The sequence below is a fragment of the Bombyx mandarina genome, chromosome 15 (genome assembly GCF_030267445.1).
Source record: "Bombyx mandarina strain Sakado chromosome 15, ASM3026744v2".
Classification (NCBI taxonomy): domain Eukaryota; kingdom Metazoa; phylum Arthropoda; class Insecta; order Lepidoptera; family Bombycidae; genus Bombyx; species Bombyx mandarina.
In genome coordinates this window covers 12,381,519-12,408,669 of record NC_143221.1, presented here as the reverse complement: position 1 = coordinate 12,408,669, position 27,151 = coordinate 12,381,519, and the positions used below count along the sequence as shown (strand labels likewise).

Sequence of the window (27,151 nt, the reverse complement as noted above, 5' to 3'; positions counted from 1 at the left end):
TTCGAATTTTAGGCGTGCTTTGTACATACCAACGAGTTTTCGACGAAATATTATGTTCCTATAGTATCTACCTGTACTGAATACCGAGTGTTTTAAACATTAAGAAAAACATTGCGAGGAAGCTTGTAAGACTGTCTTATTTCCAATACATCATATAGTTGAAACTATAGTATGTATAAAATATAACAATTAAAGGTAGGTAATGAAAATAAAAAACTGATTGTAGTTACCTACTACTAGTAACATATATTGGAGCACTTTAATACAATTTTATTGTAAAATATAAATAATATTCTTTTATAGTTTGAAATTAATGATTAACTCTTCACACACATTGTTCATTCATGTGATTGAACGAGAAGTGAACGCATCACTATTACTTTAAATATAGCAACATTATTTCACAAAGTGACATTAGCTACTGTCAGCTGGCTTCGTCTAATTAAAAATCCGACTATAGTTGGTTGAACTCCGATATATCTCGCCTACTCTCCCCACTGCATAGGCGAAAGTCCGGGGTTATCCTCTAGACCCAAAAAAATACCTGTTCTACAATGCAACATTAGAAATAGCGCATGTTGATTCTGAGCCTTTAACCTATTGAAGATACTACAGCTACTAAAATATAAACCGTGTTAGTAAATTCCCAAGTACTCTGTAGAATGAACTTGTTATAGCTTTTAACAGATTTTAATATAATTGTTTCAGGTAACATCAAATTTTTTGAAATACAGAAATTAAACCAAGAAGGAAGGTAAGAAAATCTAGCTAACGTTTTACAATTTATTTACCACACATATTTCTATCGTAAACATAAATACATACATCTTGAATCTATTCTTATCAATAACTGAACGCTTAATATATTTTGTAATACTACTCAAATGGACATATTTGAGTAGTATCAGATTACAATTTATCTCAGTACTTATAATTTGCTAAGTTTCCCATTACATCAGTCACACTCTAATCCCACTCATAAAATGAAGTATTATGATTTGTATGTTCAGGTTTTGTTAATGATTTTTCAAGTGTCTTTTTCGACCGACGTGGAATCACCATTGGAGTTAGAACGTAGCATTCTATCTCTTCTGATGTGACATTTTTATTATATTCTTCTTCAGTAATTTCAAAAATGGTGTCTGTCAGGTTTGTTTTATCCATATAATCGTATACTAATGAATTAGGAAGTTGTTCGTCTGGGAATTCTAGACAAGTGTTTTCCGATAAATCTTTAGCCATTGTATCCTTGTTTGCAACGTCACTGTTTGTGTTTGCGCTTCCATTTGTTACAGGTTTTGTATCCTCAATAACAAAACCAAACCATTCTTTTGTTATACCATTTATTGTGACGGGCCATTTTATGACCGAATTTTCTTTTATTAAATCATAAAATTTATTGAATTCTTCTGTTTTTTCACAAATTTCTGGTGTTATCTTGCCATTAAGCCATGAAAAAGTAGAACTGCGTTCGTCTTCTATTGATTCAGTTACCTCTGAAACTGGAACCGCCTCGTATAGTTCATTGGTCAAACTCTGAACTAATTTCATGTCGGTCCCAAGAAGAGCAGAAACTTCATCATTCTCGTTTTCTTGTTTAAAATCATCAGGATAATCAGAAGCCTTGATACTATCTTGTTTTTTAAAAGTCACTTCTTTTTCATTCTTCTCTACGGGTTTTAAAAGATCAGGAAATTCTTCAAACTCGTCTTTTTTCTCAACATGTGTTATCTTATCACATTCATCTTCTTGTTCTAAATGAACATCTTTTTCATCGTGCTTTTCCTTTTTTTTGTTGGAGTTAAGAATTTCTGCGACATTTAATATCCCAGTGCAGCTTAAATATTGTGCGTTATTTTTTGGCTTACTCTGTGACATTATGTTTTGGAAAGAAGCTTTCACATCATTCGGAAAAGGACTTAAAATAGAGCCTTCGTTAAAATAGAAAGGTCTGGTTGAATCTGACATGTCTGTTGGGTATTCTACTTCTGGGAAGTCTGGCATATTATTGGCAAAAGTAGAGTGCGACCCGTGTCTTCTTTTACAAGATTTTTTATACCTTGCTGGTGTTACTGTCGCAATGTTCTTCGATGCGGAATTTTTCCCCGTCTGTGAACTTAGAGATTGTTTTTGCGGCTTGTAAGTGTATACCACCTAAAATGTTCATAATTATTGATTATAACAGTAGAAATAAATTTGGATTATATTAATATTTTTAACAATATGAATGCTTACCTCTGTTATCAGGAATATCAAAAAAATATTTATGAACATATTTAAATGTTTTTTTGTTAAACTAGATCAATTTAACTATATTTATGTTTCATAGATTATAAACTATCTATTATGTGACTTCAAAAATTCGGTTTTTATTCATTTTTCGAGAGCGTGTCTTACAAATAATCGTTACATAACATATAGTGAAACGTTGTTATTATCGCTTTAGATATCATTTACTATCTCCGCGCTATCATCTGCTATAAGATAGCACTAATACTAGTATGTCTCATAAAGTTCACAGCATTCTTCAATGCTTTAAAAATATTCGCACATATTATATACATTATATAATTATTATGCTTTCATGCATTCGATCGATTCCAAAGAACAAAGAGCTATGAGAATGAAAATTAAAGTGAACAATTAAAATAAATCACATCAAATCACAAAAAATCAAATCCGAGTTTTCAAATGGTTATACATGCCGTTTATTTATAATATCTACCAAAATGTACTTCGTTAAAATCAATTTCCACAACTCCCGTAACTTCCACGATCGGTATAATTCCCGCATCCTCCTCCACATCTGCCACAGGAACGTACCGGAATGTAGGGTATCGGGATACAACCTGCTGAGCTTTCGTATCTTCCATAGCTGCCAAACCCTCCAAACCCTCCGCCATAACGCCCACTTCCCAATAAAGCAAGAATCACAAAGGGGAGAATATCGTCAAGGTCGTTGTCATTATCCTCATAATAATCTTGACTATACCCGGGGATGTATTGAGTTTTAGCCCAGTGACACTGAAAAATACAAATATAAATACAAAATCTCGTTGAGACATTTTTAATATGGAGGAATTGCTGTTCGCCAGACGCCTTTCCAGCTTCTTTAGGCCAAGCACGGGCTTAGCCAGGATGGAATTAGGTAACTATAAGCCCGAATAGACCAGAAAAATATTTAAATGTATAATTTTCTGCTTTGATTTGTTTGTTTTATTTTGTAATAACATCGCACTCTCCAAGATAAAAGCGCAGAATAATCCTATGCCTTTGAGTAATAGTAATATAGTTTTTTGCTTTTTTCTTACCTATGCTGATTGCCTTGAGAGGCTATTTCAGCTTCTCCTTGACGTGTTGATGAGCTCACGGAGCTCAAACCGGAGTGTTGCTAACACTGGCCCTAGCAAGAGCGGTGCTTCGCAAAATCTACCATCGGATCGGAAAGGCGACCCGCTGAGAAGATCCGGCGAGAAACTCAGCGGGCTGTGTCTATGGGTTAATTTACTCGTCGAGCCCTTCGTCACAAGCGACGGGTTCGACGAGGAGGGTGACCGGTGCTTGTGGTACCTAAATGCACCGTTAATGGATCGGGAGGATGACGTGTTTAGGGCGACGTCGACTGTTTACCATTCGGTCTACAGGATTGGGTATGTAATTCTCAGCGGCCACGATAAGAGAGTTTTCGTGTCGTGTCGCCTTCTCAAAGTGGAGCAATGATGCCAACTGTAAATACTTACTGACTCAGTCAAATTCCAGGTCATCATGGAGATCCACATTCCTTAGGAATCATGGTGCTCCGACGGCTATCCTGCAAAATCGGGATTGAATGACTTGAAGGGGTTTCAAGTTGGTGCGGGTCGCGTGAGCGAACACTACACTTGCATAGGTCATGACGGGGCGTATGCAAGTTGAGTATAGTCGACGTGTTGCTATTTATATAACCTAAATTTACGTCCTGACCTTAGGCTTTAAATTGTCTTCGAAATCTAAAAAACATTGATTTGTCAATGAAAGTAAGGTAATTTCAATTTTCCAATGTCTGAATTACTGTAAATAATTATAGAAAAAACTTTCTGCTTCTAGATTAAGTTTTAACTTACATTTAAGAGGAGCGTCACAGCGGTAAACACGACGAATTTTATAGAAGCCATGTTTTTTGATATAATATGTACTTATATTTCGAATACCGTGTGCTTTTATACCTCCAGAATTGCCTAGATTTGTTATAAAGGACATTTTTAACAGCATTATTAATGAAGATAATGCTTGGTTCCGCAAACGAATAGAGCACGTAGTTGATAATTGAACACAAAAGAAATATTTGCTTATTGGTCGAATACCTTTTGTTTACAACGATAGCTTTGGACTACATACAAATTGTTATCAAACAATGGAACAATAGAGATCATACAATTGGTATTTAAACAAAAATGCTTTAATTGTATCTAAAATGATAATTTTTTTGTCATTGTTTTGTTTTTTTTTTTTTAAAAAACAAAGGACTTCAAAATCTATCTCCCTGTGCTATGAATGTCTTCAAATGAGTTTGAAATCTCAATCTGTGATAAAATCATCATTAAAGGGACTCGAGGGTAGTTAGTTTTCTTTATCTATGTTTAGAGATCTAATTTATATTACTTTTAAACTAATTAATATTTAGAGGAATATTATGTATGTATCTACTATTATCCCAAAAAACTCATTCGCCTTACGAGTTACTGAGTGGCATTAGAGCAGCAGACAAGATTGTGCTTTGAGAATATCAAATACTGGCCGATAATCCAGAACTCAAATATCATAAGCTTTTTTTTATATAACTTAGATAGTTGGATGAGCTGACGACCTACCTGATGTTAAGTGGGTACCATAGACATCAACAACATAAATGCCGCCACCCATCTTCAAAAATGAGTTCCAAGGTCTCAATTTTTGCAGTATAACGGCTGCCCCATCCTTCTATCCGAAACACATTACTGCTTCACGACAGTAATAGGTACAATGATGGTAATAACCCGCGAGGACTCACAAGACGTCCTGCTACCAGTAAATATTAATTTTAATTTTAGTAAATATCAACATTAATGGATTATTAGTTCGGAGTTGATATGAGAATAATTTGTCTGTATGTTATGCTTCCAAATAACTAACAACAACAGAAGGATCGTACCGACGGGGACATACTATGTTTATGGGCAGGATGAGGAGCAGGAGCAGTGAAACACTAGTATGACTTCATAGCTACTATTTACACACTTGCTTTGTGACCCTTTTTCACACAAGTCTCAATTCAAACGGTATAAGCTTGAAAATTTCAACCGAAATATTGCGCACTAATGCGGTAAGAATTATTATTTTCGGACCATATTAATGGGTAATAAATGGTAATAATTAATTTCGTCGCAAAAGAAGTTTGGTGTGAGTTTTACTTTTGAAGAGTGTGAGTGCAGAGAAGGCGTATATAGGCCTAAATTGAAAAAGAGGACACGCTGCGCCGACCCCACATAGTGGGATGAAGGGAAGAAGAATAAGAATGGACTTCTTGACCCAACGGTATCTTGGTTCGGTAGTTGAGCCAATATACAAGAGGTGGCAGAAGAGAAATGTCTATCCTTTGCGGATTGATACGCCACCGCCAAACAGTGAGCAGACACAAAGCAGAGTTTATTCGCCTACTGTTGTCCTATTTGACGCTTATTCGAGCTTCGGAGTTTCTAAAAAAAGACACGTCAACGCCTTTGCGTGGTACTGTACAGTACAAAAGCAACCATATTGACGAGAGAGCGCGTTCATGTTAAATCTGATGAAGCGTAGTCTTTGGTTAAGTGGTAATGCTTAATAGTTACCTCGCCCACCTTATCTTACTCGATTTTGATTTGCCATAATAAAATATTACTCGGAGCAAAGTCTTTAACATAACAAAGGACATACTTTAGTGTATGTGGATATTTAGTGGATATACTTTAATGTTTTTTTTGGGGTCATCGTCACTTATTTTAGTATTATTAAGAACAATAATAATATTGTAATCAAAAACTTCGTTGGCATTTTGATTTATTTACGTAAAAGTACAATGTTGAAATATTATTTGTTACATTATTTTTAGAAATGTAATTAAAATAAGGATCGAATGGTTTTTATTTATTTAATCCTATTTTATAATGTCGGATTGCACCAAGCTAACGTTGAAAACATTTTGATTACATTTAAGTCGTGCCCAATCTCGAATACGCAACTCCATTCTTACAAAACGCTAGTAAAATACCACAGAACTATCGACCGTTCCAATAAATTTACAAACTTGAAAATTTTATAATAATAAGAAGCAACATATTACTTTCAGTTTTAATCATCATAATCAGATATAATAATGGTTACGTGAGTATCACCATTGTTTTTACATTTATCAATAAAATTACATAAGTCTCTCGTGTTTGAATATTCGAATTTACCGTCACACGAGTTACAACGGCCTGATTTTGAATGGGCCTTTTTCCCACATTTACATTTCTTACAGCAGCACCCTTTTTTGTTTGGACACATACAAGTTGTAGAGCATGGAGTGCACGCTGTAGCCTCTGGGGACATAATAGTTTCGATTAAAGCCAGTAAGTTATCGAAACTTATGCCTTCGTCGCAGTCTTTGAATTCGCAGTTGTCTTCGTTTATTATAATTATAGGAGATTGACTATAAGCGCAAGGGCATCCTCCACACTTGCTCTCACACGTGGATTGGCAGTAAGGGTTGTAAGCTCCGTAGAAATACTGCTGAAGCTGATCGTAGACGCTCTGTTGTCCGTATAGAGAGCAATAAGGATAGTAGTAGACCACAATCGGCGTGCTTTGCTGACAGCAATCTTGGCTTAAAGAAGAAACGTGGTAAATGCTCGGTGCATAACTAGGATAACATCCCAAAAAACTGCATTCGCTGTACTGACTCTTAATTTGATTGCACTGGAAACGGTAATTGAATTGAATTATTTGTTCGCCTGTATGTTTTAAATCCAAATAAGATATAGCTAACCTGTATCAAAAGCAATACAAAGGGAACTGCTAGCGTTGGTCCACCGAGCATCTTGTAAAACTTCTTTTGGTATGAGGTTACTTTAAGTCGACCTTTTCTTTTATATTTCTCGTGTTCTACTTTTTTTTTGTATTCTTTACTAATATTACGCAAACTTAAAACAAAAGTGATCCAAACAAATGAAGTTTTATTCAACAAGTTCTTAACAAAAACGAACTATTTATTCTCTGGACACAATCTCAGATTCTCTTAAAACGTATCTAATAAATACGATTAAAAACTTATTATTTATATTACATGATAAATGAAAACTTTCTCGGCTTAGTTCTATTACGCGATAAAATTAAAAAAAATGTTCCTATCTTATGATAAGATTTATTTCATCGGAACAATCGTCATCATTTGAGTGGCTTCCACGATTTCCAGGTACTTTTACGCCATATCCCCCCAAAGCACCGCCAACAACTCCAATTCCGGGTCCTGCACCTAATGCTTTTCCGCCGGCTCCATAGCCTAACAATCCTGCAATATCACCTATGGACGCGCCACCAGTAGAACCGTAAGAATTAATATACGGGAATGGAACAAGGAAAGGAAAACAATTTTGATACCCGTCACAGCCGCAACTTCCACCACAACGGCCCCCTCCTAATCCTCCTCCGTATCCTCCGCCGCAACATCCGCAGCAATTTCCGTAACCCCCAAAACCGCATCTTCGGTTTCCTAAAGCAAGTACGAGGAAAAAGAGCAGATTTGTGAAATCATCATCGTCATCGTCGCTGTCTATTATAATAGGAGGCATCCCACCAAAGGAACCCGCCAATCCGTACGGGAAATTGTTAGGTACAAATCCCGGAAATACAGAGTTATTAGGTACTGCTGGTGCCAAACTTTGGACAGTCGGTTCAGGTTGCAGTAATGGCTTTATAATGGCCGGTATAACGAATTGAGCGACCGGTGTGAAAGAACCCACCCCTGTAGGCTGACACTGTATTGGAGATGTCAATAATGTTTGGACTGGTTGTGTGACATATCCACCGCACTGATATTTAGTCGCCGTTACCTAAAACGTATTCAAAACACTGTAAATAACACATATAAACTAATCCGAGAGATAAAATCTTGAAAGTCAAATATTCACCGACCTTAAGGAGCAGTACAGACGTCAAAAACGTTAACTGCGCGTACATTTTGGTTTGAGTCTCTATTAAAGAATAAAAAATTACTTGTTTATTTAAATATATATATACTGGCTGTACAAATCAAATTCGGTTACGGGGTAATCGTTAATGATGCAATTTATAAGAATTTCTGTAGTAAACACGTTCCTTTTTGCAACGCGCTATCAAATTTAAACAACTTCGGGTGTATCATGTATTTTATTCATAGTATTTGTACACTTATTATTAGTATACTTTTAAGTGCTCTTCGTTCAGATAAGTAGAGGCTTATTAGGAATAACGAAATAAATTTTCTTCACAGATTATTCGTTTCGATTTATTAATTATTTGGAAAGTGACAGTATAAAATGAAAATGGTTTTTAAAATTGATAGCAAACCAATTAATTCCGTGTAAAAGAGCGGATACATAATGACATTAGTACCAGAACATTTGATTATTAACTGGAATAGGGTAGGCTATGGGTATGGGATTTCCACAGCAGCCTCCACAATCTCTATTTCCGCAACCTCCGCTACATCCATATCCGCCTAACCCGCCGAAGCCACCATCAAAGAGAAGAAGCAGGAGAATTGGCAAAAGCTGCTTCAAACCATTATTGTTTTTATTGGACCTCACTACGATCGGGTACGGTTGGCAGCCTACTGACTCCGGGCCGCAGTTACATATATACTGGGCTCGCGCTAGCAGCATCTGCTAAAAAAACTTATAATTAGTATGTTTATTAAGAAATAGAAAAGAAATGACGTATATGTTCTTTTTAATATTTACATTCACAGCAAAAACCAAACATATCCAGAGCACGGCGCCCATTTTAATATCGAACAGTGTTTGGACGCGGTTTCTTTTATACGTGTCATGTGTTCTTGCAATAAATTCGGATATTTCGTAAAATTTAGAACATTTTATCAGATTGCTTTTTAAAAAGTATGTGATAAATCGTAACGTAATCTTTTGTAACGGAATCTTTTGAAATTAATTCCATAAAAATTGCGATTATGGCCTATTATGATAATTGTGAGTGTATTTTTTTATTTTATTATTAATGTTTTTAATTTTCATGATGACGCGGTATTTGTCTTATAATTATGGCTTATGAAAAATTCAGATTATATAAAGATCTAGAATGCAAAATGATGATTAATTCTATAGGTAACGCTGTTGCCCTAAATTTTGGTCGGAACGGTTTGTTGTCAGGGATGTCAAAAAATATTAATATACTAAATAAAAACACAAAAATGACGCCCATAGAATTCGATATTGAAAATTGAATTGAAAAGTACTAGAATATCTAAAAACTTGATCGTAACTTTTTTTATTTAAAAGCTGTGATATTAATTTTGGGATGGCAGCACTAGACTAGGGCCACGAGATCGATTACTAATAACATAAACTGTCATTACACAAACAGTCCCTTAATTTTTAGTTGGGGCTTGACTGATCGGTCGCCACGTGTTGGACTGTGAAGCGAGGGTGTAACCGCTTAAGAACCTCGTGGCCCAACATCATCCGCTGTACCGTACTCGTGGGGCGAGTTTTGGCACAACTCAATACCACCATCATATTTATTTCTGCTATAAAGCAGTCTGGTGTGAAAGGCGAAGTATTTTAATTCCATCAAAACTGACCCTGAAGTAATAAAGACCGAATTCGCGTATTGAACGTCGAAGACCTTCGGTGCGCGCTTAACATCAGGCTGGCTTTAGGTTCATCTCGATTTACGCTAATATAAATCGAAGAATAGTACAATTTCATTAATTTTAATATTAATTTAATTTCAATATATTTGTAATTCAATACAACATTTCAACGACCAGCTAGTAGCAGGCAGAGAAATGGTAGAATATCGATAGAATTGTCTTTTTTTATAATAATAGGTGGCGATGGAGGATATGCCCCGTAGTTGTATGGCTCTGGGACAGCATACGCGCCATTGTTTCCGTTGGCACCAGAGTAGCACGCAGCGTTTATGACCTGTAACAAAAAAAGGTAAACAAATAAAGTGTCGCACAAAACCGAAAATGAATAATTGAATGTTTCGTATTAGGGAGTATTCGAAAATATCCTTCCAGTATCTTCTACTACCAGTATAGTCTATCGGACAATTATTGGAACTTTTTTCCTACCTAATCATTGGTAGCCTAAGGGGCTATTCCAATTACTCGTGGACAGAATATTGGACCAAACAGTTCATTAATAACAAACAACCCATCTGTGATCTCATTATCTATATATTTATTAATAGGTGAAGCAAAAACATTGTATCCTTTTACGAAAATTGCGCGGACGGAGGAGTATGAAATGTCCCACATAGAGAATATAGAGAGGGAGTGCACAATGCTAATATTTTTTTAAATAATACATAAAAAATGCATTAAGCATTAAAGAAAACATTACATAACACACACTAATATGTATTTGACACACACACGCATATATACTATTTTTTTATTGATAAAGTCTGTGGTCAAGTTGAGAATAGATTAATATTGATTTCTTTAATATTATTTGTCTATAGTGTAGCCTTAGCGAAATCTGTGACTATAGAGGTAAAGTGTCTTTGACAATAGAACTATAATAATATTCAAACTTATATTTTAAATTAATAATTATTATAGTCGAATTTCGACTACCGGGCAACCACTAGTTCATATAAATATACCATTTTCTAATACGTGTGAATCTCAAATTCCTTTCCGGATGGATTGATAAATTGCACGTGTTTTTATTAAAATGTATTTTAATAATTACGAAAATAAATTCTTCGAATTTTTTCAGCGTTTCAACAGAGCGATAAAAATGCATTTGTTATTCTTACTCCAATAAAAGCGAGAAGTGTGAAACAGGCGATCCACGTTGCGGAAGCCATCTTGTTCTTTGGATAGAACGGGTCCGATTAGTGATTTTATACTGACGCTTTATCAATTTTCCATTGTGTTTGAACCAACTCATGTTTAAATTATTAAAGATTAGACGTATCACGGTGACTAAGGGCTGATTTATTCAGTAAATTGTACGTGTTAATTGACGATAATTTAAGATTTATTTGCCTATTTTGTTTACTTTGTTCTTCTATAAACAATAAATTAAGTTATACTTATTGTTATAAGTAATGTAAGTGTCTTAAACGTGTTTCACGCCAAGAATAATCACTTTTAAAAAAAGATTATACTATTTTTGTCATCTTTGTTCATAATACCATTCTACGATTCCACACATTTTTATTTTACTTTGTCAAACCTACGTGTCACCTGCAATTCATTGCTTGTTGACACATAACGTTCTTTGATATATAAATAAAGCTATTGTGAATTTCGGAAGAGACGTGCTGGGCGAAGAAAGAAATCATGGCTCCGGAATATCCGGGAGTGGACCGGTATTGCCTCCGTCGAACAGCTGTTCCGGCTGGCTGCAGATAAAAACGAATATAGAAAGCTAACGGCCAACCTTCAGGATTGAAGAGGCACTGGAAGAAGAAGAATGTGAATTTGAAGTTTTCTAATAGTAGTTAGTAGATGGTATAGTTAAAAATAATATTGACAATCTTGTGATACGTTTTCGAAAATTTTAAATCCTTTTTTAATCGATCTCAGAAAAGAGGAGGTTCTTAATTCGACTATTCAATTATGTGTTTATGTGACTTTTTCTATATATACCGATACTGATGATTCTTTTATTTAAAGGCTGGTGCTTCTCATGTGGCCTCATTTAAATCTTATTAAGATCTGACCCGTAGTTTTTGAGTTACCATTAAAAATGCATATTTAATTGACTCCTACAACATTGGAGTCAGTTTTCTTCGTTGTTGTAAATTTGTATTAATTTATAAATTATCTATTAATATAATAAATAAAATAGATATTATATATTTTTTAATATGACGTCAGTTGTGTCAGTATGTATCACAACCCCGGCCGTATCTGTGGCGAACCAGGTCAATCAGGATCAAAGTGCGTGACAGAATTCATAGGGTATAAATGGACTTCCGTAACTGCCTAACATCAGGCGGATCGTGATTTCATATGCTCATTAAAATTTTAACAAAGTCGCTATTTAGTGAGAGTAGAAATATTCGTGTGGACTCGAAACAAGTTGAAAATTAACAATAAAATTAAACCAACCTTAAAACATAACTATTTCTTCGTTTTCCGCAAGTCGTGTGCGTATTACTTTTACAGCTTTAATTGTGTGTTAAAATCCAACTTTTTTAAATATTTTATAGTGTTTGTTGTCCGCACGAATATTGTTGTGAAATGAAACCGTAAAATAGGTTTACTTACGTACACCACTAAATTTATATTGTAACCATCTAGATACGATTGAGTTAAATTTAAATAAAGTTTGTATTTTCTTTTAATTTTCAGTCTTCATTATTAATAAAGTAATAGTAAAAATTACTTTAACTATTTTATTTATATTCTGAATAAAACTAAGATGATAAACAATAATTTATTAAATAAAGTTTTCTTATATGTACAGCAACTACTCTTCATCATTATCATCTACGTACTCTGAACTGTCTTCGTTTTCTTCAGCGCTTTCATCATTGGTTACCGAATCATTTGGCTTCGTTTCATTTTGCTCTGATCGACTTGACCTCAATAGCTCTTCATGGTCTGCTGTAAATGTTGAAAATATGGATGCTTCATTGGGAAGCGACTTTCTCTGATTTAAACACTCTTCGAATAAATTTGGGTCGTGATCATCATATAGACCATTGCAATGTGGACATCTACAGTTGGTGTTTTCCTTCAGTATATTAATCAGTATTGGCAAAAGGGATCTGAGGCTTGATGACTTTGGTTTTCCACCAAATCCATTATTTGCTACAAAAGCTGTTTGGTATTCAGGCAAAATGAATGGAAATATTGGTTGACTTTGTGGGTTTACGATGGGTAAATTTTGGATTGAGGAGTACCCGGATTCCTGAGAACCTAACCAGGGCTGTTGATTCTCAAGGGCTGGTAGAAAAGATGGAGATGGCATGGACATTATTGTTGGAACATTCTGCGCTGGTGGGACTTGCACCTGCACCGACAAATATGGGTTTTGAGTTGGAGCCAGATTATTAAATGAAGAAACTGGTGGGATGGATTGACTCTGATAAATCGGCTGGATCGAATTTGAGGATATGACTGGTTGATTTTGCAGCTGTGGTTGTAGCGATGCGATCATTGCTTGATTTTGTGGTCCCTGCAACATTGGCTGCGGTACCATTTGAGAAAAGGTCATAAGTGGCTGACTGTGGGTAGAAGTTGCCTGTGTATTAATTGGCAAAATAAGCAGTTGATTGTGCTGAGGTGGTTGAATTGTAGGAATCTGCGTTACAGGGAATATTGCAATAGGCTTATTTGTCACGGGAATTGTCGAAGATTGATTTGGAACAGGATTCAATGATGACTGGTTCGGAATGGAAGTTTGAATCTGCGGATTCTGCAAGAAATTTACAAATGGCGGATATTTCAAAGATAACGATTCCATTATATCTTGATACGAAGGAGGCTGCATATTTTGTAATGCAATTGTCGGTTGATTTTTATGTGATGATAAAATTGGTGAGCTAGATCCCAGGACGACCGCAGACGGGTTTTGTAATTGACCAGGAGGCACACTTTGTGCATAGGTGAAGGGCATACTTTGAAGAGGAGTATATTTGTTGTCTACTTGTTGTTGTACCACAGACTGAATTTGAGGTGAGACTTGGTTTTGCAGAGTATGCACAGGCTGATTTTGAAAATTCTGATTTGTTGAAGTTGTCGGCTGGGTTAGCGTGGTCAGAGGAATTTGATGTACTTGTGATCCGATCTGGAACGTAAGGGATGCATCGGGATTTCCTTGTAGTGAGAAGTTCGGGTCCAATGGTATAAATTTTAGAGAAGTCAACTCTATTTCAGGAATGGTAGAAGTCGCTTTATTCTTTTGAGATCCTTGAGGTTGTGATTTAGTTGATGATGAACTGTTACAGTCAAATACTTGAGGTTTCTGATTAACGAACTGTAAATTGAAAGATGGATTAGTTGGAATGGGGACGTTAAAGTTCTGAGAATTTACTGGCTGCTGAACAGTGTTGGATTGTTGTTTAGCCGGTGTTTGCAAGTTATTGGGCTGCGCGTTCATAGACTGCTGCAAAACCTGTTGCTGAAACAGTTGTTGTTGAAAAGCTTGTTGTTGTTGAAGGGCTTGTTGTTGTTGGATATATTGCTGTTGTTGTTGCAAAATTTGCTGTTGCTGATAGCCCTGTTGTTGTTGGAAGCCTTGTTGTTGTTGGGGACCCTGTTGTTGTTGTTGAAGATTGTATTGCTGAAGCTTAGGTTGTTGAGGGCTATTTTGTCCATTTTGTAGAGGGTTCGATCCTTGGATTTTAGATAGACATGACGCAACATTTGGACTACCGACGACATGGAGGCCTAAGTGCTGAATTTCCAAGCCTTGTTGCCCGTATGAGTCCTGCAATAAATATAACAAAATCAATTAAATATCGTCCAAACTTCAAATACAAAACAAAATTTAAATACAATTAACTCTCACCTTTGAATACAAAAGTAAAATGAAGAGTCCGACAAGTCTGGCGGACGCCATTTCAATACGTAAACTGTTCTCCTTGCGTGCTCACACTTATATTTTAATTATCTTGAAGGGGTATCTCATTTAATCGTGAATATTAATTATCTGCGTACGAAGAAACTCTTATCTTGCGTTTTTGTAGGTATGTCACGTCCCAACGTAGGATGTTTCATTATTGCCGATGTCTTAAGATAAGGATCTCGATGTTGTGACATATCAATCCAACATATGGCTTGTGGAGATGTACTCGTACATAAATATATGCATGCGTGCTGTTTTTTATACCGGGTAAGAATGTAAACAAAATTTTAAAATAGCATTTGTTTGTGATTTATTGTTTAATATGTTTGTGGCGACAAATGCTTATTTTAAGACGTTTAATGTAACTAATGTTTATGAATCAAAAATAAACCTTGTCGCAAAATTATAACGTATAATAAAATTAAACGTACGTATAAAATTATAACTTTAAAAACAAAATTTACGAAAATATATATGTATCGGTTACGAAGCCGAATGTTAGCATTGACCTTATCGATATAAAAGCCCTTTTATTGAATTTATAGTCGGTGGGTAATACCCTAAGTTTCTAAATTCGTAAACTTCGCACACCTCTATTTCTTTGAGTCCAAGTGAAAAATCTAAAAAAAAAAACGATAATATAGAATTCAAAAAAACATTTTGAAGCTGATGAAAAGATATATCGCGTTTCCGATCCGGTGGTAGATTCTGCGAAGCACGGCTCTTGCTAGGGCTCGTCTTAGCAGCATCGTCAGGTTTGAGCCCCATGAGCTCACCTACTAGTTAAGGTTACGCTGATATGGTCTCTCTAAACCATCAGCTTAGGTAGGAGGAAAAATGAATAAATAAAAGCTGTCAGTTGGTTTTTGAGACATCGAATATTTCCATGTAACTGTGATCACGGAGTAGCAGATCACAATTCATTAAGATTCTCATTAAATCCGGTGGTAGCTTCAGCGAAGCACTTCTCTTGCTAGGGTACATGTTAGCAAAGTCTCCAAGGCTAAGCCCTGTGAGCTTCGCCTACACGTCCGATGAACCTAGCATAACCCCTCGAGGTTACTAGAAGCAGGTAGGCAAGTACCGACCGTGTATCAAGAAACTTTTGTTATGTACTGTGGATCTAAATCATTAATGGTCGTCTCGGCTACAAAGCCTTTTACGGACTTGTAGTCATCCGGTGTTCAGAAATTTACGCACACGTCACTGTCACGGAAATTTTTATTAGAAAATTAAAATGATGTTATTGGTTAATGTTACTGGTGGTAGGACGTCTTCTGAGTCCGCACGGGTAGGTACCACTATCTTGCCTATTTCAGTCGCGGAGCAGTAATGCGTTTCGGTTTGAAGGGTGGGGCAGCCGTTGTAAGTATACTGAAACCTTAGAGCTCATACTTCAAGGTGGGGGGCGGAATTTACGTTATAGATGACTATGAGCTCCGCTAACCACTTAACACCAGGTGGGCTGTGAACTCGTCCACCGGTCTAGGCAAAATATAAATAAATAGAGAAACAGCAATTTTTATTCCAAATCCTTCATGTTTGTTACGTGCGTCTCAAATAAAAGATTCATCACAAGTTCGGGACTGTATAAATACCAGTGTTTTTTTTTCTGAAACGTACGCATGTGTAGTTCACGCATTTTCTTTTTTCTTTTTGCTGCGAACTACTGGTGTTCTAGTCCGAAGGGAAGAACGACTATTAAAAATAATTACAAGTCATGATTCAATGTGAATGACGTAATTTAGATAACCACGTCACACTTTTGGTGGGGCCTGAGAACCACCCATTGCCCACCTATTGCGATACCTATTAAAATCCTGTAGTATTTTTTCAAAGCACTAGAATGACAACGATTTTAAATAATTGCGTATCATGGCAGCTTTAAATACACACCAACGCGTCGCATTTCAATAGATTACTTCAACATAATAAGTAAAAAGAAAATTGAGATTTATATTTAGGTAATTAGAATATTAAATAGCATAATCGTTTTAAATTGTGTATTTTTTAAGTAGTTGAAACTCGCGACTTCGCCCGCGTGGTCAAGGAAAAGTGTCAATTAATTTTGATAATGTGTCAGGTGATAAAATATTTTTCCTTGAGAACGCAATTTTTTTTTTGGCATAAAAGATGGACTATGTCACTATACTGCCCTAAAACTATGAATTTTAAAAAATCATGTCAATCCATTGTTTTCTTTTTGAAGTGAAAGAAGGGCACACAAATACATGAACATAACCTGTGTTTTTTTGTAAATAAATAGATTTTGCTTTCTAAATTGTTTTTAGTTAAAAAAACCTTTTTCCTTATTCAATGTGTAACTTTTTAATGATACAGAAATATCGCTTACTAGAAAAACAATATGGATGTAGATGCAATATTTTAGCGACTTATTTATCATTGACAATTTCAGGAACAATTTCTCATACTTTTTATGGCTTAGACGGGTGAAAGAAGTCACGTTACTAGAGCCAATATGTAACCTCATGATATCCCATTTTGAGACACGAGCTCAAATCTCAATTGTATATGAAAATACGTCCCGGTTCATGCCGCATTTTCTTATGAGATATATTCACTGAATTTCACTCACAGAGCTACTCTTTGAAACTAAGACATAAATTTTTCATTTTGTGGTCAAATAACAAATTCGTAAAAAGTAAAATGTGGCTTATATTAAAACTTTATTAATAACTTTAGTTTGTAACGTGTTATGTGTTTTTATAATATTACTTAATTCAGTTCATCAACATAATGAAACATTTTACGATGAAGAAACTTTTTATCTTATAAAAAGAAACGTTAATAATAATGAATCGCTATGACATTTTTGAAGTACTTCATTAGCGTAATACCTCATATTTCACAATGGATATACAATTTAGTATTTAATACATTTTCTATAGGGATCGATTTTACAAAAAAAATTCGAGTCTAAACTTATACAAAATATTTAAATACTTTAACAGATATGTAATACATGAAGAATGGTAATTGCTTATAATGGTATCGTAGGATGTTATTAGTGACACAAATTTCTAAACGATTATGGCGTTTAAAGAAAAACCAAACGTTATGTAAATATTAGCGTATGTTCTAATCTTGGCGATGAAAAGAATAAACTAACTTTGAACAATGTCGGTGTTTAGGAATTTTTAATACTTAAAACACCAGTTTTGATCTATCAATGAGATAGTACAGATGTGAAAGCTCCGTTCAAAGGATTAAGATTACTATAATTATTTTAAAATTTAACATTATGTGCTGAGACAGCAAATGTCATTAATTTGACATGGCTAATTCATGAAATTGTTATATTTGTATAGTAAGCACAATGAGGGAGGTCAGAGGACATATGACCAACTTTGAGGAATCGCTGCAATATTATAACCTGTTTCAAGGATCTTTACGGATCTATATTTAAGGCGTCAGTGTTTACGGGCACGTCAACCTTTACCCCAATTCCAGATGCTTCATCGGTTTTGCTGGCTCCATTGTTAGCATCAATTACGACTATTTGTTTGGGATCGCTATTCGATCGGGAGGAACCGCAGCCGCCACCTCCACCACCACCAGCCGAAACGTCAGTACTCAAAAAGCCAGCTCCCCAATCGTACCCGTCAGAATCATATTCCTCGGAACTTCTATCGAAGTAAGATATTGTTGGGCTATTAATTAGAATTGGAATCGGGTAGTGTACGAGGAGAGGTCTACTGTTGCTGTTGCAGCAATTATTTCCTCCGCAGCCATATCCACCACAGTTTCGATTTCTTGTAGCGAGGAGAAGAATTGTCAAAAGTATTCCTAAATCGTCATCATCACTGTCGTTGGGATAAACTACGGGACCTCCATAGTACGGGAATGACGATTGACTCCGTAACCCCTGTAAACAAAATAAAGATAAGATTACATTTAATTATTCATTTCCATGTTAATATATATTGCGTACCTGAAAACTTGTTAACAGCAATCCAATTGTTGAAATCAAAAGAACGGAAAATTTCATACTAGATAAATGAAAGCATTTAATGAAATCGGTGTCTCTTTGCACGCTACATTTATAAACTAAAATATTGTTGAATAAGAGATTTGCTTCATTATATATTAAGTATCGATCTCACATGGCGTACACGTTTCTAATCAAAAATAATCGAAATAAAAAATGATAAACCAACAGTCTTATCTCACGTGTTGAACGTGATAAAAACATTAAATAAGAGATGTGTTTTTAATGCAATATTTTATATAGCATTATTATGTAACATAATATGTGGAAGTGTTGAGATTATACATTTTAAATTTACTCGAGTGGACCGTGTAGTTGCAGCCAATTCGATCGTCAGAAAACTTGAAAAAGCAAGAATGCATTGATTAATTTATTTAATACTGCTTAGGTAAGATTTTATTATATCGCATTGATTTATATAACATGAAAGTAAAAAAGCTCAATGAAAAACATCGTATTTCAATTATGGCCACTATTCACTCCACGGTGAAGGAATAACATCGTGTAATAAAAATCAAACCCGCAAAATTGTAATTTGCGTAATCACTGGTGGTAGGACCTCTTGGGAGTCCGCACGGGTAGATACCACCACCCCGCCTATTACCGCCGTGAAGCAGTAATGCGTTTCGGTTCGAAGGGTGGGGTAGCCGTCGTAACTATACTGAGACCTTAGAACTTATATCTCGAGGTGGGTGGCGCATTTACGTTGTAGATGTCTATGGGCTCCAGTAACCACTTAACATCAGGTGGGCTGTGAGCTCGTCCATCCATCTAAGCAATAAAAAAAAAAAAAAAAAAAAAAAAAAAAAAAAAAAAAAAAAAAAAAAAAAAAAAAAAAAAAAAAAAAAAAAAAAAAAAAAAAAAAAAAAAAAAAGAAAGAATCGAAACACGAAAAAAATACTATTGAATTTTTTTGTTTATTTCAACTTAACACCAAATAGATACATAGGTATAAATATTTACATTCTAAAATATAATTTAGTACCACCTAAAAATAACTTGGCTCAGTGTTCTTAAATCTTATGCTCTGTTAATTGTACTTAAAAATACGCGTATTTATAGCATAATTGGGTTATTTGTAGGAATAGGTACGGGACATATTCATTATCAGAGCCACCACAAGAACCGCAAGAGTTTCCTCCACAACTAGTTTCTACTGAGTAAAATATACACGATTATTGCACGAAACCAATCCTTCCAGCCTGGCTCCTTACTGTCTATTATAATTGGATAGGGCATCCCGAAATAACCATTTGGAGGATGAAAAGACTTGGGTGGAGATTCTGGGTATATCGGGCTAGGACCTAATATTGTAATCACAGGAGCTGGTGAAGGAGGTAAAGTAATTTGCAAATTTATAGGAGACGGCGGTAGATTCTCGTACGGTGTGAGATAAGGTGTGTTACTTGAACACACAGTAGATGTCGGTAAGCATTTTGTTTTGAATTGCTGTAGAGGAATAACTGGAGGAAGAGATGTCAATTTATAATTTGGATAATGTTCTTCAAAAGATTTTTCATATTGAATGTAAGTTTGTGGTGCTAAATTATAGTATTCAGGGAATGGATCTGGTGAAAAATTATTTATAGGTAGAGGATAAGATTGCTGGTAATATTCATACGGTACTGTTTCAGAAACCTTTGGAGGATCCAACTGAAATTTTCCCGTATTATAAATATAGTTTGGATCATTTTGTAATCCGCTAGGAGGTTGAAAACATGGCTCAGAATATAAGGGAGGTGAAACGTATTCTAAAGGTTTTAAATATAGTTTCGGCAAATAAAACAGATCCGAACTTTTTTCGGGCATGCTAACATTTAGTAAATTAAGAGGCATTGTATATCCTGTATAGGAATCGACAAAATGACTATCAGAAGGATTGAAATAAGTTCCGGGAGGATATGGCATTGTCGTTGGTGTTTCTTGGTGTTGGGACGCAATAGGATACTGGGGTAATAATGGGGTTGTATAAGCAGTTAATGGTGCTATTGACGGAGAAGGCACAACTACGGACGAAGATGCAATAGGATAGGGTTGGATCGAATTCGAAGGTGGAACGTGATTAAATTGTACACGTTCATCTTGAGGCAGAAGATATTGATCGTTTAAATAAAAGGGATTATTTGGTTGATGTAGTGGCCCAACACTTTCTTTCTGTTTTTGTAATCCCGATGATATTAACCGGAACGGCATGTATTCGGGACATACTCCGTTAGAAGCCGTTCCACGTAAAACTGTGTTGAGGAGATCCGAAACTGGCTTAGCGTATTCTTTGCTTTGAATTTGTTGAGGTGTGAAACTCGGAGGTAGCGCCGCTCCAGAGAGCACTGAAATAGGTGGTGCGAAGCTGGCACCTGCTGGAGAACTTTGACCATTCACGAGTACATCCTGTAGAGTAAATAAAGTCAAAAATAAATAAATAAAAAGAATAAAAGTTTAAGAATGCCTTAATGTTAAAAAAATTAAATAAATCACCAAAAGGCCATCATAAACTTATGATGAAGACCCGCCTCTAGTTTCGCTTGTTATCTGAGAGGAAATTTAAGTTATTATTTCATTTATGTTAATTTATTACATTCCGTCAAGTTAGATTGAAAATTTGAGAAATAGATTTACGATGTTAATTACGATGTTTGCCGCGTATTAATTCTCCCTAAGAATTTGTCATAATTATCAAGAACTTACACTAATAATTACATTAATACAAATGCAAAAGAATGTCTGTCTCCATAGAAACTCCATTACGTACAATTACTTAAGGGATATTGTTTTAATTAATATACTGCATTTTGTTAAAAAAAGTTACATATTGTAATTAAGTAAGACATTGTGTAATTGATTACGCTCGGTTATTATCACCGTTTATTTAGAAATTTCATTACTTACTTTGTCTGGTTATAAAGTGTTTTAGTTAAAGAGTTACAATATCTTTCTGAGAAGAAGTTGGATATCAAATTTACTGTGTTTCTATACCGTCTATAATTTAAGCAAATAATTTTGTTGTACGCTTCAGTTTTCAGAATCGACGCAAACTGTTGGTTCTCCTTCAACCATAAGAGTTCATTCAACTTTCTATACAAATATATTATGAAGTCCTGTGTAGCTTTACTTCAGACTGAAAATCATTTTAAATTGTAGTCATATTTAAATTACCCCTTTAATTTTTATTAATAAATCAATTGCTTGTTTCAGGTCAGCATCGATAAATGTCTCCCGGTAGGTTTTGGTCTATAGAATTATGTACATAAATTATAGAATTAGAAATAGAGTAGTAATAGACAGATAAGGATAATAATGCTGTAACAGTATAATAACTATATATAATCTTATCGATTTTTTATCGATACATATTATGTTATCGTTGCCCATTACAATCTGAATGCTGCAACCTGCCTTGAGCATGTGGTTTCAATCGTATTTTGTAAATCTTCCACCGTTTAAATCGGAACTCATGCCTGCTTGACAAACAAGAGTCATTCATTGTAGATAAAAAACCCAGAATAAATCGTAAAAACGTTTGATTATCGATTGCATAAAATATTATATAGATGACAATTTAACATTAATAAAAATGAAAATATCACAGATGAAAATCTGCTAAATACCACTGGCGTCCGGATATTTAAATGGAATTATTTAAAAAAATCATAACCAAATTTAATAATGAGATTTTACCAAAAATGATTTTTACCTTCGATACGTTGTGGTTCGTAGGTGGCGTCAAAGCCTTCAATGACCTCATAAATGTCGAAGCAGTTAACTGTAAATGGGCTTTTATGGATTTTATGATAATGCGGAAATCTGTTACGACTTCTAGAGGTGTTTCTACTGATTTCAAACAATAAAACGCCTTTCACTAATTTGGTTAGCATTCAAATTCAATAAATTAAATTACGTGAATGGAAATTAAATCTATTGTCTTTTGTGAGTTCTTGAAAAAAATGCCTTTTTTTGATTTTTTTTATTGCTTAGATGGGTGGACGAGCTCACAGCGCCCTTGGTGTTAAGTGGTTACTGAAGCCCATAGACATCTACAATGTAAATGCGCCACCCGCCTTGAGATATAATTTCTAAGGTCTCAGTATAGTTACAACGGCTACCCCACCCTTCAAACCGAAACGCATTACTGCTTCACGGCAGAAATAGGCAGGGTGGTGGTACCTACCTGTGCGGATTCACAAGAGGTCCTACCACCAGGTCCTTTCTTCCTAGGAAGAAGAAGAAGTCTCTTCTTCTATTCGTGCACTCTTGACAGAGTGGTCGTGGTCATGCATCAGTCGAATCCTGCGATACCGATGCTCTCGCGATGCGACGCCATTATAGAAAAGGACTGCCCATAATTAAATACTGTGTAATAAAAGTTGTTGTGATATTTTAGGTATAAATGTAGATTTAAGAGCACCATACAGTTCACTTGAAGGTGCTAATTTTCAAAACTCATTTGACGAAGGATGTGTTAAATTCAGAAAGTATCAACAAGAGAAATTTCCTCCAGAGCCGGATGGTATCTGACAAAAAGGATCTCTGGAAACTGTGATGAGCGTGACGGTACTTGGTATCCAAGTATTATGGGTGGTGTGTTAATAAAATTAGGATTATAGGACCATCTATTATTAGGAGCCTATAAGATCTCATTGTAAATATAAGCCTAAAACACGTCGTTTCGGATCCACCCGATCCACTAACGGTGCTTTTAGGTACCTCAAGCACAGGTCATCGTTCCCGTCGAACCCGTCGCTTGTGACGAAGGGCTCGACGAGTAAATTAACCCACAGACTCAGCTCACTGAGTTTCTCGCCGAATTTTCTCAGTAGGTCGCGTTTCCGATCCGGTGGTAGATTCTGCGAAGCACGACTCTTGCTAGGGTTCGTGTTAGCAACGTCGTCAGGTTTGAGCCCCGTTAGCTCACCTACTAGTTAAGGTTACGCTGAAATAGCCTCTTAAGATTAGGTAGGAAAAAAATATATAACAGTTTGTTATATTCCGGAAATAATTTTCTATTTTTATATTTACGTCATAGCGCGCTACGAACGGTATTTGAGATATGGCAATAATGATCGTTATCGGCTAACGATAACTATGATGATGAAAGAAATTGTTCAACAGATGTCGAAAGTTTTTCCCCAAACAAATCTAAACTAATGAAATGTTTACTTCGGTTCGTTTTTCAACGATTATCTTATCTATCCGCGTACACATAGTACCGGATATTCATTCATTCACGTCGCACGGTACACTCGTGTGACCAAAAATTTGGACAGGACTTCTGGAAACCAACTTCGTCAGTATAGAGTATTTCAAATAGTCTTCGGGCATATCGTAAGCTTTAAGGTAATAATAGTATTATACAATTTGACAAAACACCTACAGCGGAAAAATATACGAGAAACATGGTAAGGTATAGAAATGAATATTATATGCCTTGATAGGATGTTTTCACAGTCGGGAATTCGTACAGGAATTGGTCGTACCACCACTCCAGTATAATATTATAATTAGGGAAGTACATATTATTATATACATAATATACATATTTGTGAGTCTTGACACACAAACTTCTATTGTCCGGCCGTCGAGAGAATGCAACATATTTAACGCAAACTTACAATATTTACACATAAAAAGTGGAAATAATTATTTAATCCCTTATGTATGTATCATTGAGGTAAACCAATAACAAATTTGTTTCATTTAAAACTCAATGCCATCTGACACTATATTGTTCGATCGAAGATATTCTTTTTGCGGCCAGACAATACTTCTACATAACACTTGAGGAAAAGTAAATCAATGAACGTTCAACGCTCAAAAACCCGAACATTGGTCTTCTCCTATAGTTAAACCCGCAAAGAGAATCACACGAACATCCAAACCTTAAACACCAGATATTTTTCGCAGCAGTCACACACCGTTTGACGAATGAAGCGGTGTGGACGTGAGAATCGATAACAATCTGTAACATCAATTTTATGTTTCGAGTTTCCCGATACATACGCGTCATAACTCTAGTTGTGACGTTTGCGACGATAGGAATGCCCGTATTTACATTGCTGTCTTCGAATAGGAAGTTACCCAAACTCTGTACATAAAGATAGTTTTGGTTAACGATATTATTGATCGCGGCGTGATTGATGTTATGCCTTTATTTATTAAGTAAGGCTGTCGTATCGATGAAAATTTCTCGGGTATCCGAGCATGACTAAATATTATGATTGATGAAGCTTAATATTTTTTTATAACGTGGCAATTACGTCACGCATTTTGAAGTAAGTGTCAGCATTTTAGCAGGCAGTCACATGCTTGGCTGTGCCCCTGGAATTGCTGACGTCCATGAGCTACGGTTACTACTTACCATCGGATCTGAAGTTCGTCAGCGTAATCTAATGTTTTTAACTCACATTTATTTTATTAACTCGGCCTGTATCTATTCATGTACTGAAATCATTGAATACATTCAAGATGTCTGATCGATTAACTAGATATAAAAAACATATTATTTTAATTTTCAAATCATCTTGCTATTTAAGTTATTTATTTTATTACATTTGGTTATTTGTAACTGTTTCTGTAATGCTATCCTTGTGAATCAAATCACCAATATCAAATTTCGTAGACTTAAAAGCAACATAAGCAACGTAACAAAAACTAACATAAGTTTTTGTTACGTTGCTTATGTTGCTTTCCATAAAAAAAAACATAACATAATGAGTTTTTCATAATACGGCCGCTATAATACTGCCGCAGTAACAATCCTAAATTAAATTCCAAGTGAGCGAATATTGCACTATGAGAATTTCATTTCTAAGAATGAATCTTTAAAACCCAATGTTCTAGAAATAAACGCTGCTCGTTCGCCCGCAGTAACTACTAATACGAATCGTAGACGCAAGATATTGTCTACTTTACCTAGACACGGAGAAACAAATTGTAACAGTTCCTCTGTATACGTGGTCGTCACTAAATTCCAATGAGATGCTGAATCGATTATTATTAAAAAAAAAAAATGTGTCTTTGATTTACAATTAGAAACGGTCGATGACATCGCAACTAGGCCAAAGGAGATCAGATTCCAGGATTCATTTTATTTGAATGGTAAGACAACGTCTCTCGGACTTGCTAGTATGTTTTTTTTTTATTGCTTTGGTTGGTGGGCGAGCTCACAGCCCACTTGGTGTTAAGTGGTTACTGGAACTCATAGACATCTACAACGTAAATGCGCCACCCACCTTGAGATATAAGTTCTAAGGTCTCAAGTATAGTTACAACGGCTGCTCCACCCTTCAAATCGAAACGCATTACTGCTTCACGGCAGAAATAAGCAGGGCGGTGGTACCTACCCGCGCGGACTCACAAAAGGTCCTACCACCAGTAAACCCACATCAGTAAATAAGTAAGTGCCTGTGAAAAACATACATTTGTTACTTTCGTTCATAATATATGTCTGCTGGATGAAGGATGGTGGAAAGAATAGGTAATTGAGTAGACACTCTCACGGCCCACTACCATCCAACTTGAAACGTAAGCTCAATTTTAATGCATCACAGATGTCCCACCCTTCAGCCCATTGAGTTTCTCGCCGGATTTTCTCAGTGGGTCGCGTTGCCGATCCGGTGGTAGATTCTGCGATGCACTACTCTTGCTAGGGCCAGTGTTAGCAATACTCCCGGTTAGAGCCCAGTGAGCTCACTTAAACGTCAAAGAGAAGCTGAAATAGCCTCTTAAGACTATCAGCATAGGTAGAGAAAAAAAATTGTCCCACCCTTCAAGCCAGAACGTTTTTCTGCTTGACGACAGAAATAAACGGTAACTGTGATACTGGAAATAGATACTTATTCGTTAACTTCGGCGGCGGCTAATTGAAGCTAAAGAAACTCTTGCACTTTTTAATATCGTATGACGCAAGGTTTAGATAAAAGGGTGACTTGTTGCAATATACTCGACCTTCGTTTTAAATTGCGTATTAAATCGCCTGATAAGATCCAAGCACATTCGGACTGCAGTAATAAGTTGGAATTAAGCAATCCGTTTCTTCATAGAAAAATTTTGTGATTAATTATATGTAAGTACATATTCTTCGGCTTTCGCGATTCGTGAACATAATTCATAATTGTTTTTACGGTTTAATCTCGCGTTTTTGTTGTTATTATATTATTTATGACGTTACGAATGCTTTGTTACAGTTTTCGTGGTCACGACATTCGTAAAGTAATAAAGTCATAAAACAGTCTTAATTTTGTTGATAATTTTGTTTGTTATTTTGTTGACCAGTTACTGCCTATAATATGTAGTAATTATCTTTTTTACTTAATTTAATGTACCCTTTATCGGCTGACAGAATTGGGCAATTGAAATT

General features: G+C 35.5%; 6 protein-coding genes and 1 long non-coding RNA gene across 10 annotated transcripts in view; 1 reads left to right on the top strand and 6 right to left on the bottom strand.

Annotated features, from left to right (window-relative positions):
* Window positions 1-27,151, top strand: part of LOC114250337 (serine/threonine-protein phosphatase 2A regulatory subunit B'' subunit delta) — a 154,412-nt gene that overhangs the window by 49,266 nt on the left and 77,995 nt on the right. For 3 of the 4 annotated variants that reach the window (XM_028184165.2, XM_028184167.2, XM_028184168.2), the window contains exon 2: window positions 21,991-22,014. The exons of the other annotated variant lie outside the window; for it this stretch is intronic. In XM_028184165.2, coding sequence (XP_028039966.2) covers window positions 21,991-22,014 — 24 coding nt within the window. The remainder of the gene's footprint in view (window positions 1-21,990; window positions 22,015-27,151) is intronic. 4 annotated transcript variants of the gene reach the window in all.
* On the bottom strand, window positions 764-4,636 carry LOC114250338 (uncharacterized). Its single transcript, XM_089733083.1, has 2 exons — window positions 4,104-4,636; window positions 764-3,024 (listed from the first exon to the last, which is right to left on the bottom strand). The coding sequence occupies exon 2, from the start codon at window positions 2,002-2,004 to the stop codon at window positions 967-969; it is 1,038 nt and encodes a 345-aa protein (XP_089589209.1). The 5' UTR covers window positions 2,005-3,024; window positions 4,104-4,636; the 3' UTR covers window positions 764-966.
* LOC114250340 (uncharacterized) lies at window positions 6,349-9,017 on the bottom strand. Its single transcript, XM_089732799.1, has 2 exons — window positions 8,976-9,017; window positions 6,349-8,087 (listed from the first exon to the last, which is right to left on the bottom strand). The coding sequence occupies exons 1-2, from the start codon at window positions 9,015-9,017 to the stop codon at window positions 7,383-7,385; spliced, it is 747 nt and encodes a 248-aa protein (XP_089588925.1). The 3' UTR covers window positions 6,349-7,382.
* LOC149501512 (uncharacterized) lies at window positions 9,960-11,112 on the bottom strand. Its single transcript, XR_016324213.1, has 2 exons — window positions 11,023-11,112; window positions 9,960-10,178 (listed from the first exon to the last, which is right to left on the bottom strand). It is a non-coding gene; the product is annotated as an uncharacterized LOC149501512 (long non-coding RNA).
* Window positions 12,439-15,092, bottom strand: LOC149501511 (uncharacterized). Its single transcript, XM_089733082.1, has 2 exons — window positions 14,733-15,092; window positions 12,439-14,651 (listed from the first exon to the last, which is right to left on the bottom strand). Exons 1-2 carry the CDS (start codon window positions 14,781-14,783, stop codon window positions 12,687-12,689), a joined length of 2,016 nt encoding a protein of 671 aa, XP_089589208.1. The 5' UTR covers window positions 14,784-15,092; the 3' UTR covers window positions 12,439-12,686.
* On the bottom strand, window positions 18,199-18,798 carry LOC114250341 (uncharacterized). Its single transcript, XM_028184170.2, has 2 exons — window positions 18,742-18,798; window positions 18,199-18,675 (listed from the first exon to the last, which is right to left on the bottom strand). Exons 1-2 carry the CDS (start codon window positions 18,796-18,798, stop codon window positions 18,199-18,201), a joined length of 534 nt encoding a protein of 177 aa, XP_028039971.2.
* Window positions 19,945-21,935, bottom strand: LOC149501510 (uncharacterized). The gene is made up of 2 exons (XM_089733084.1): window positions 21,484-21,935; window positions 19,945-21,186 (listed from the first exon to the last, which is right to left on the bottom strand). The coding sequence occupies exons 1-2, from the start codon at window positions 21,538-21,540 to the stop codon at window positions 19,945-19,947; spliced, it is 1,299 nt and encodes a 432-aa protein (XP_089589210.1). The 5' UTR covers window positions 21,541-21,935.

What these genes read in the sequence shown, in the direction of transcription:
- LOC114250338 (XM_089733083.1), bottom strand. Translation starts at nt 2,004, where the DNA reads ATGCCAGACTTCCCAGAAGTAGAATACCCAACAGACATGTCAGATTCA.
- LOC114250341 (XM_028184170.2), bottom strand. Translation starts at nt 18,798, where the DNA reads ATGAAATTTTCCGTTCTTTTGATTTCAACAATTGGATTGCTGTTAACA. An exon ending in TGCTGTTAACAAGTTTTCAG is followed by an intron (nt 18,676 to 18,741) that starts GTACGCAATATA and finishes TTTTGTTTACAG; the next exon opens with GGGTTACGGAGTCAATCGTC.
- LOC149501511 (XM_089733082.1), bottom strand. Translation starts at nt 14,783, where the DNA reads ATGGCGTCCGCCAGACTTGTCGGACTCTTCATTTTACTTTTGTATTCA. An exon ending in TTTTACTTTTGTATTCAAAG is followed by an intron (nt 14,652 to 14,732) that starts GTGAGAGTTAAT and finishes TATTTATTGCAG; the next exon opens with GACTCATACGGGCAACAAGG.
- LOC114250340 (XM_089732799.1), bottom strand. Translation starts at nt 9,017, where the DNA reads ATGGGCGCCGTGCTCTGGATATGTTTGGTTTTTGCTGTGAAT. An exon ending in GTTTGGTTTTTGCTGTGAAT is followed by an intron (nt 8,088 to 8,975) that starts GTAAATATTAAA and finishes AATACGTTTTAG; the next exon opens with GTAACGGCGACTAAATATCA.
- LOC149501510 (XM_089733084.1), bottom strand. Translation starts at nt 21,540, where the DNA reads ATGGAGTTTCTATGGAGACAGACATTCTTTTGCATTTGTATTAATGTA. An exon ending in GTATTAATGTAATTATTAGT is followed by an intron (nt 21,187 to 21,483) that starts GTAAGTTCTTGA and finishes TTTACTCTACAG; the next exon opens with GATGTACTCGTGAATGGTCA.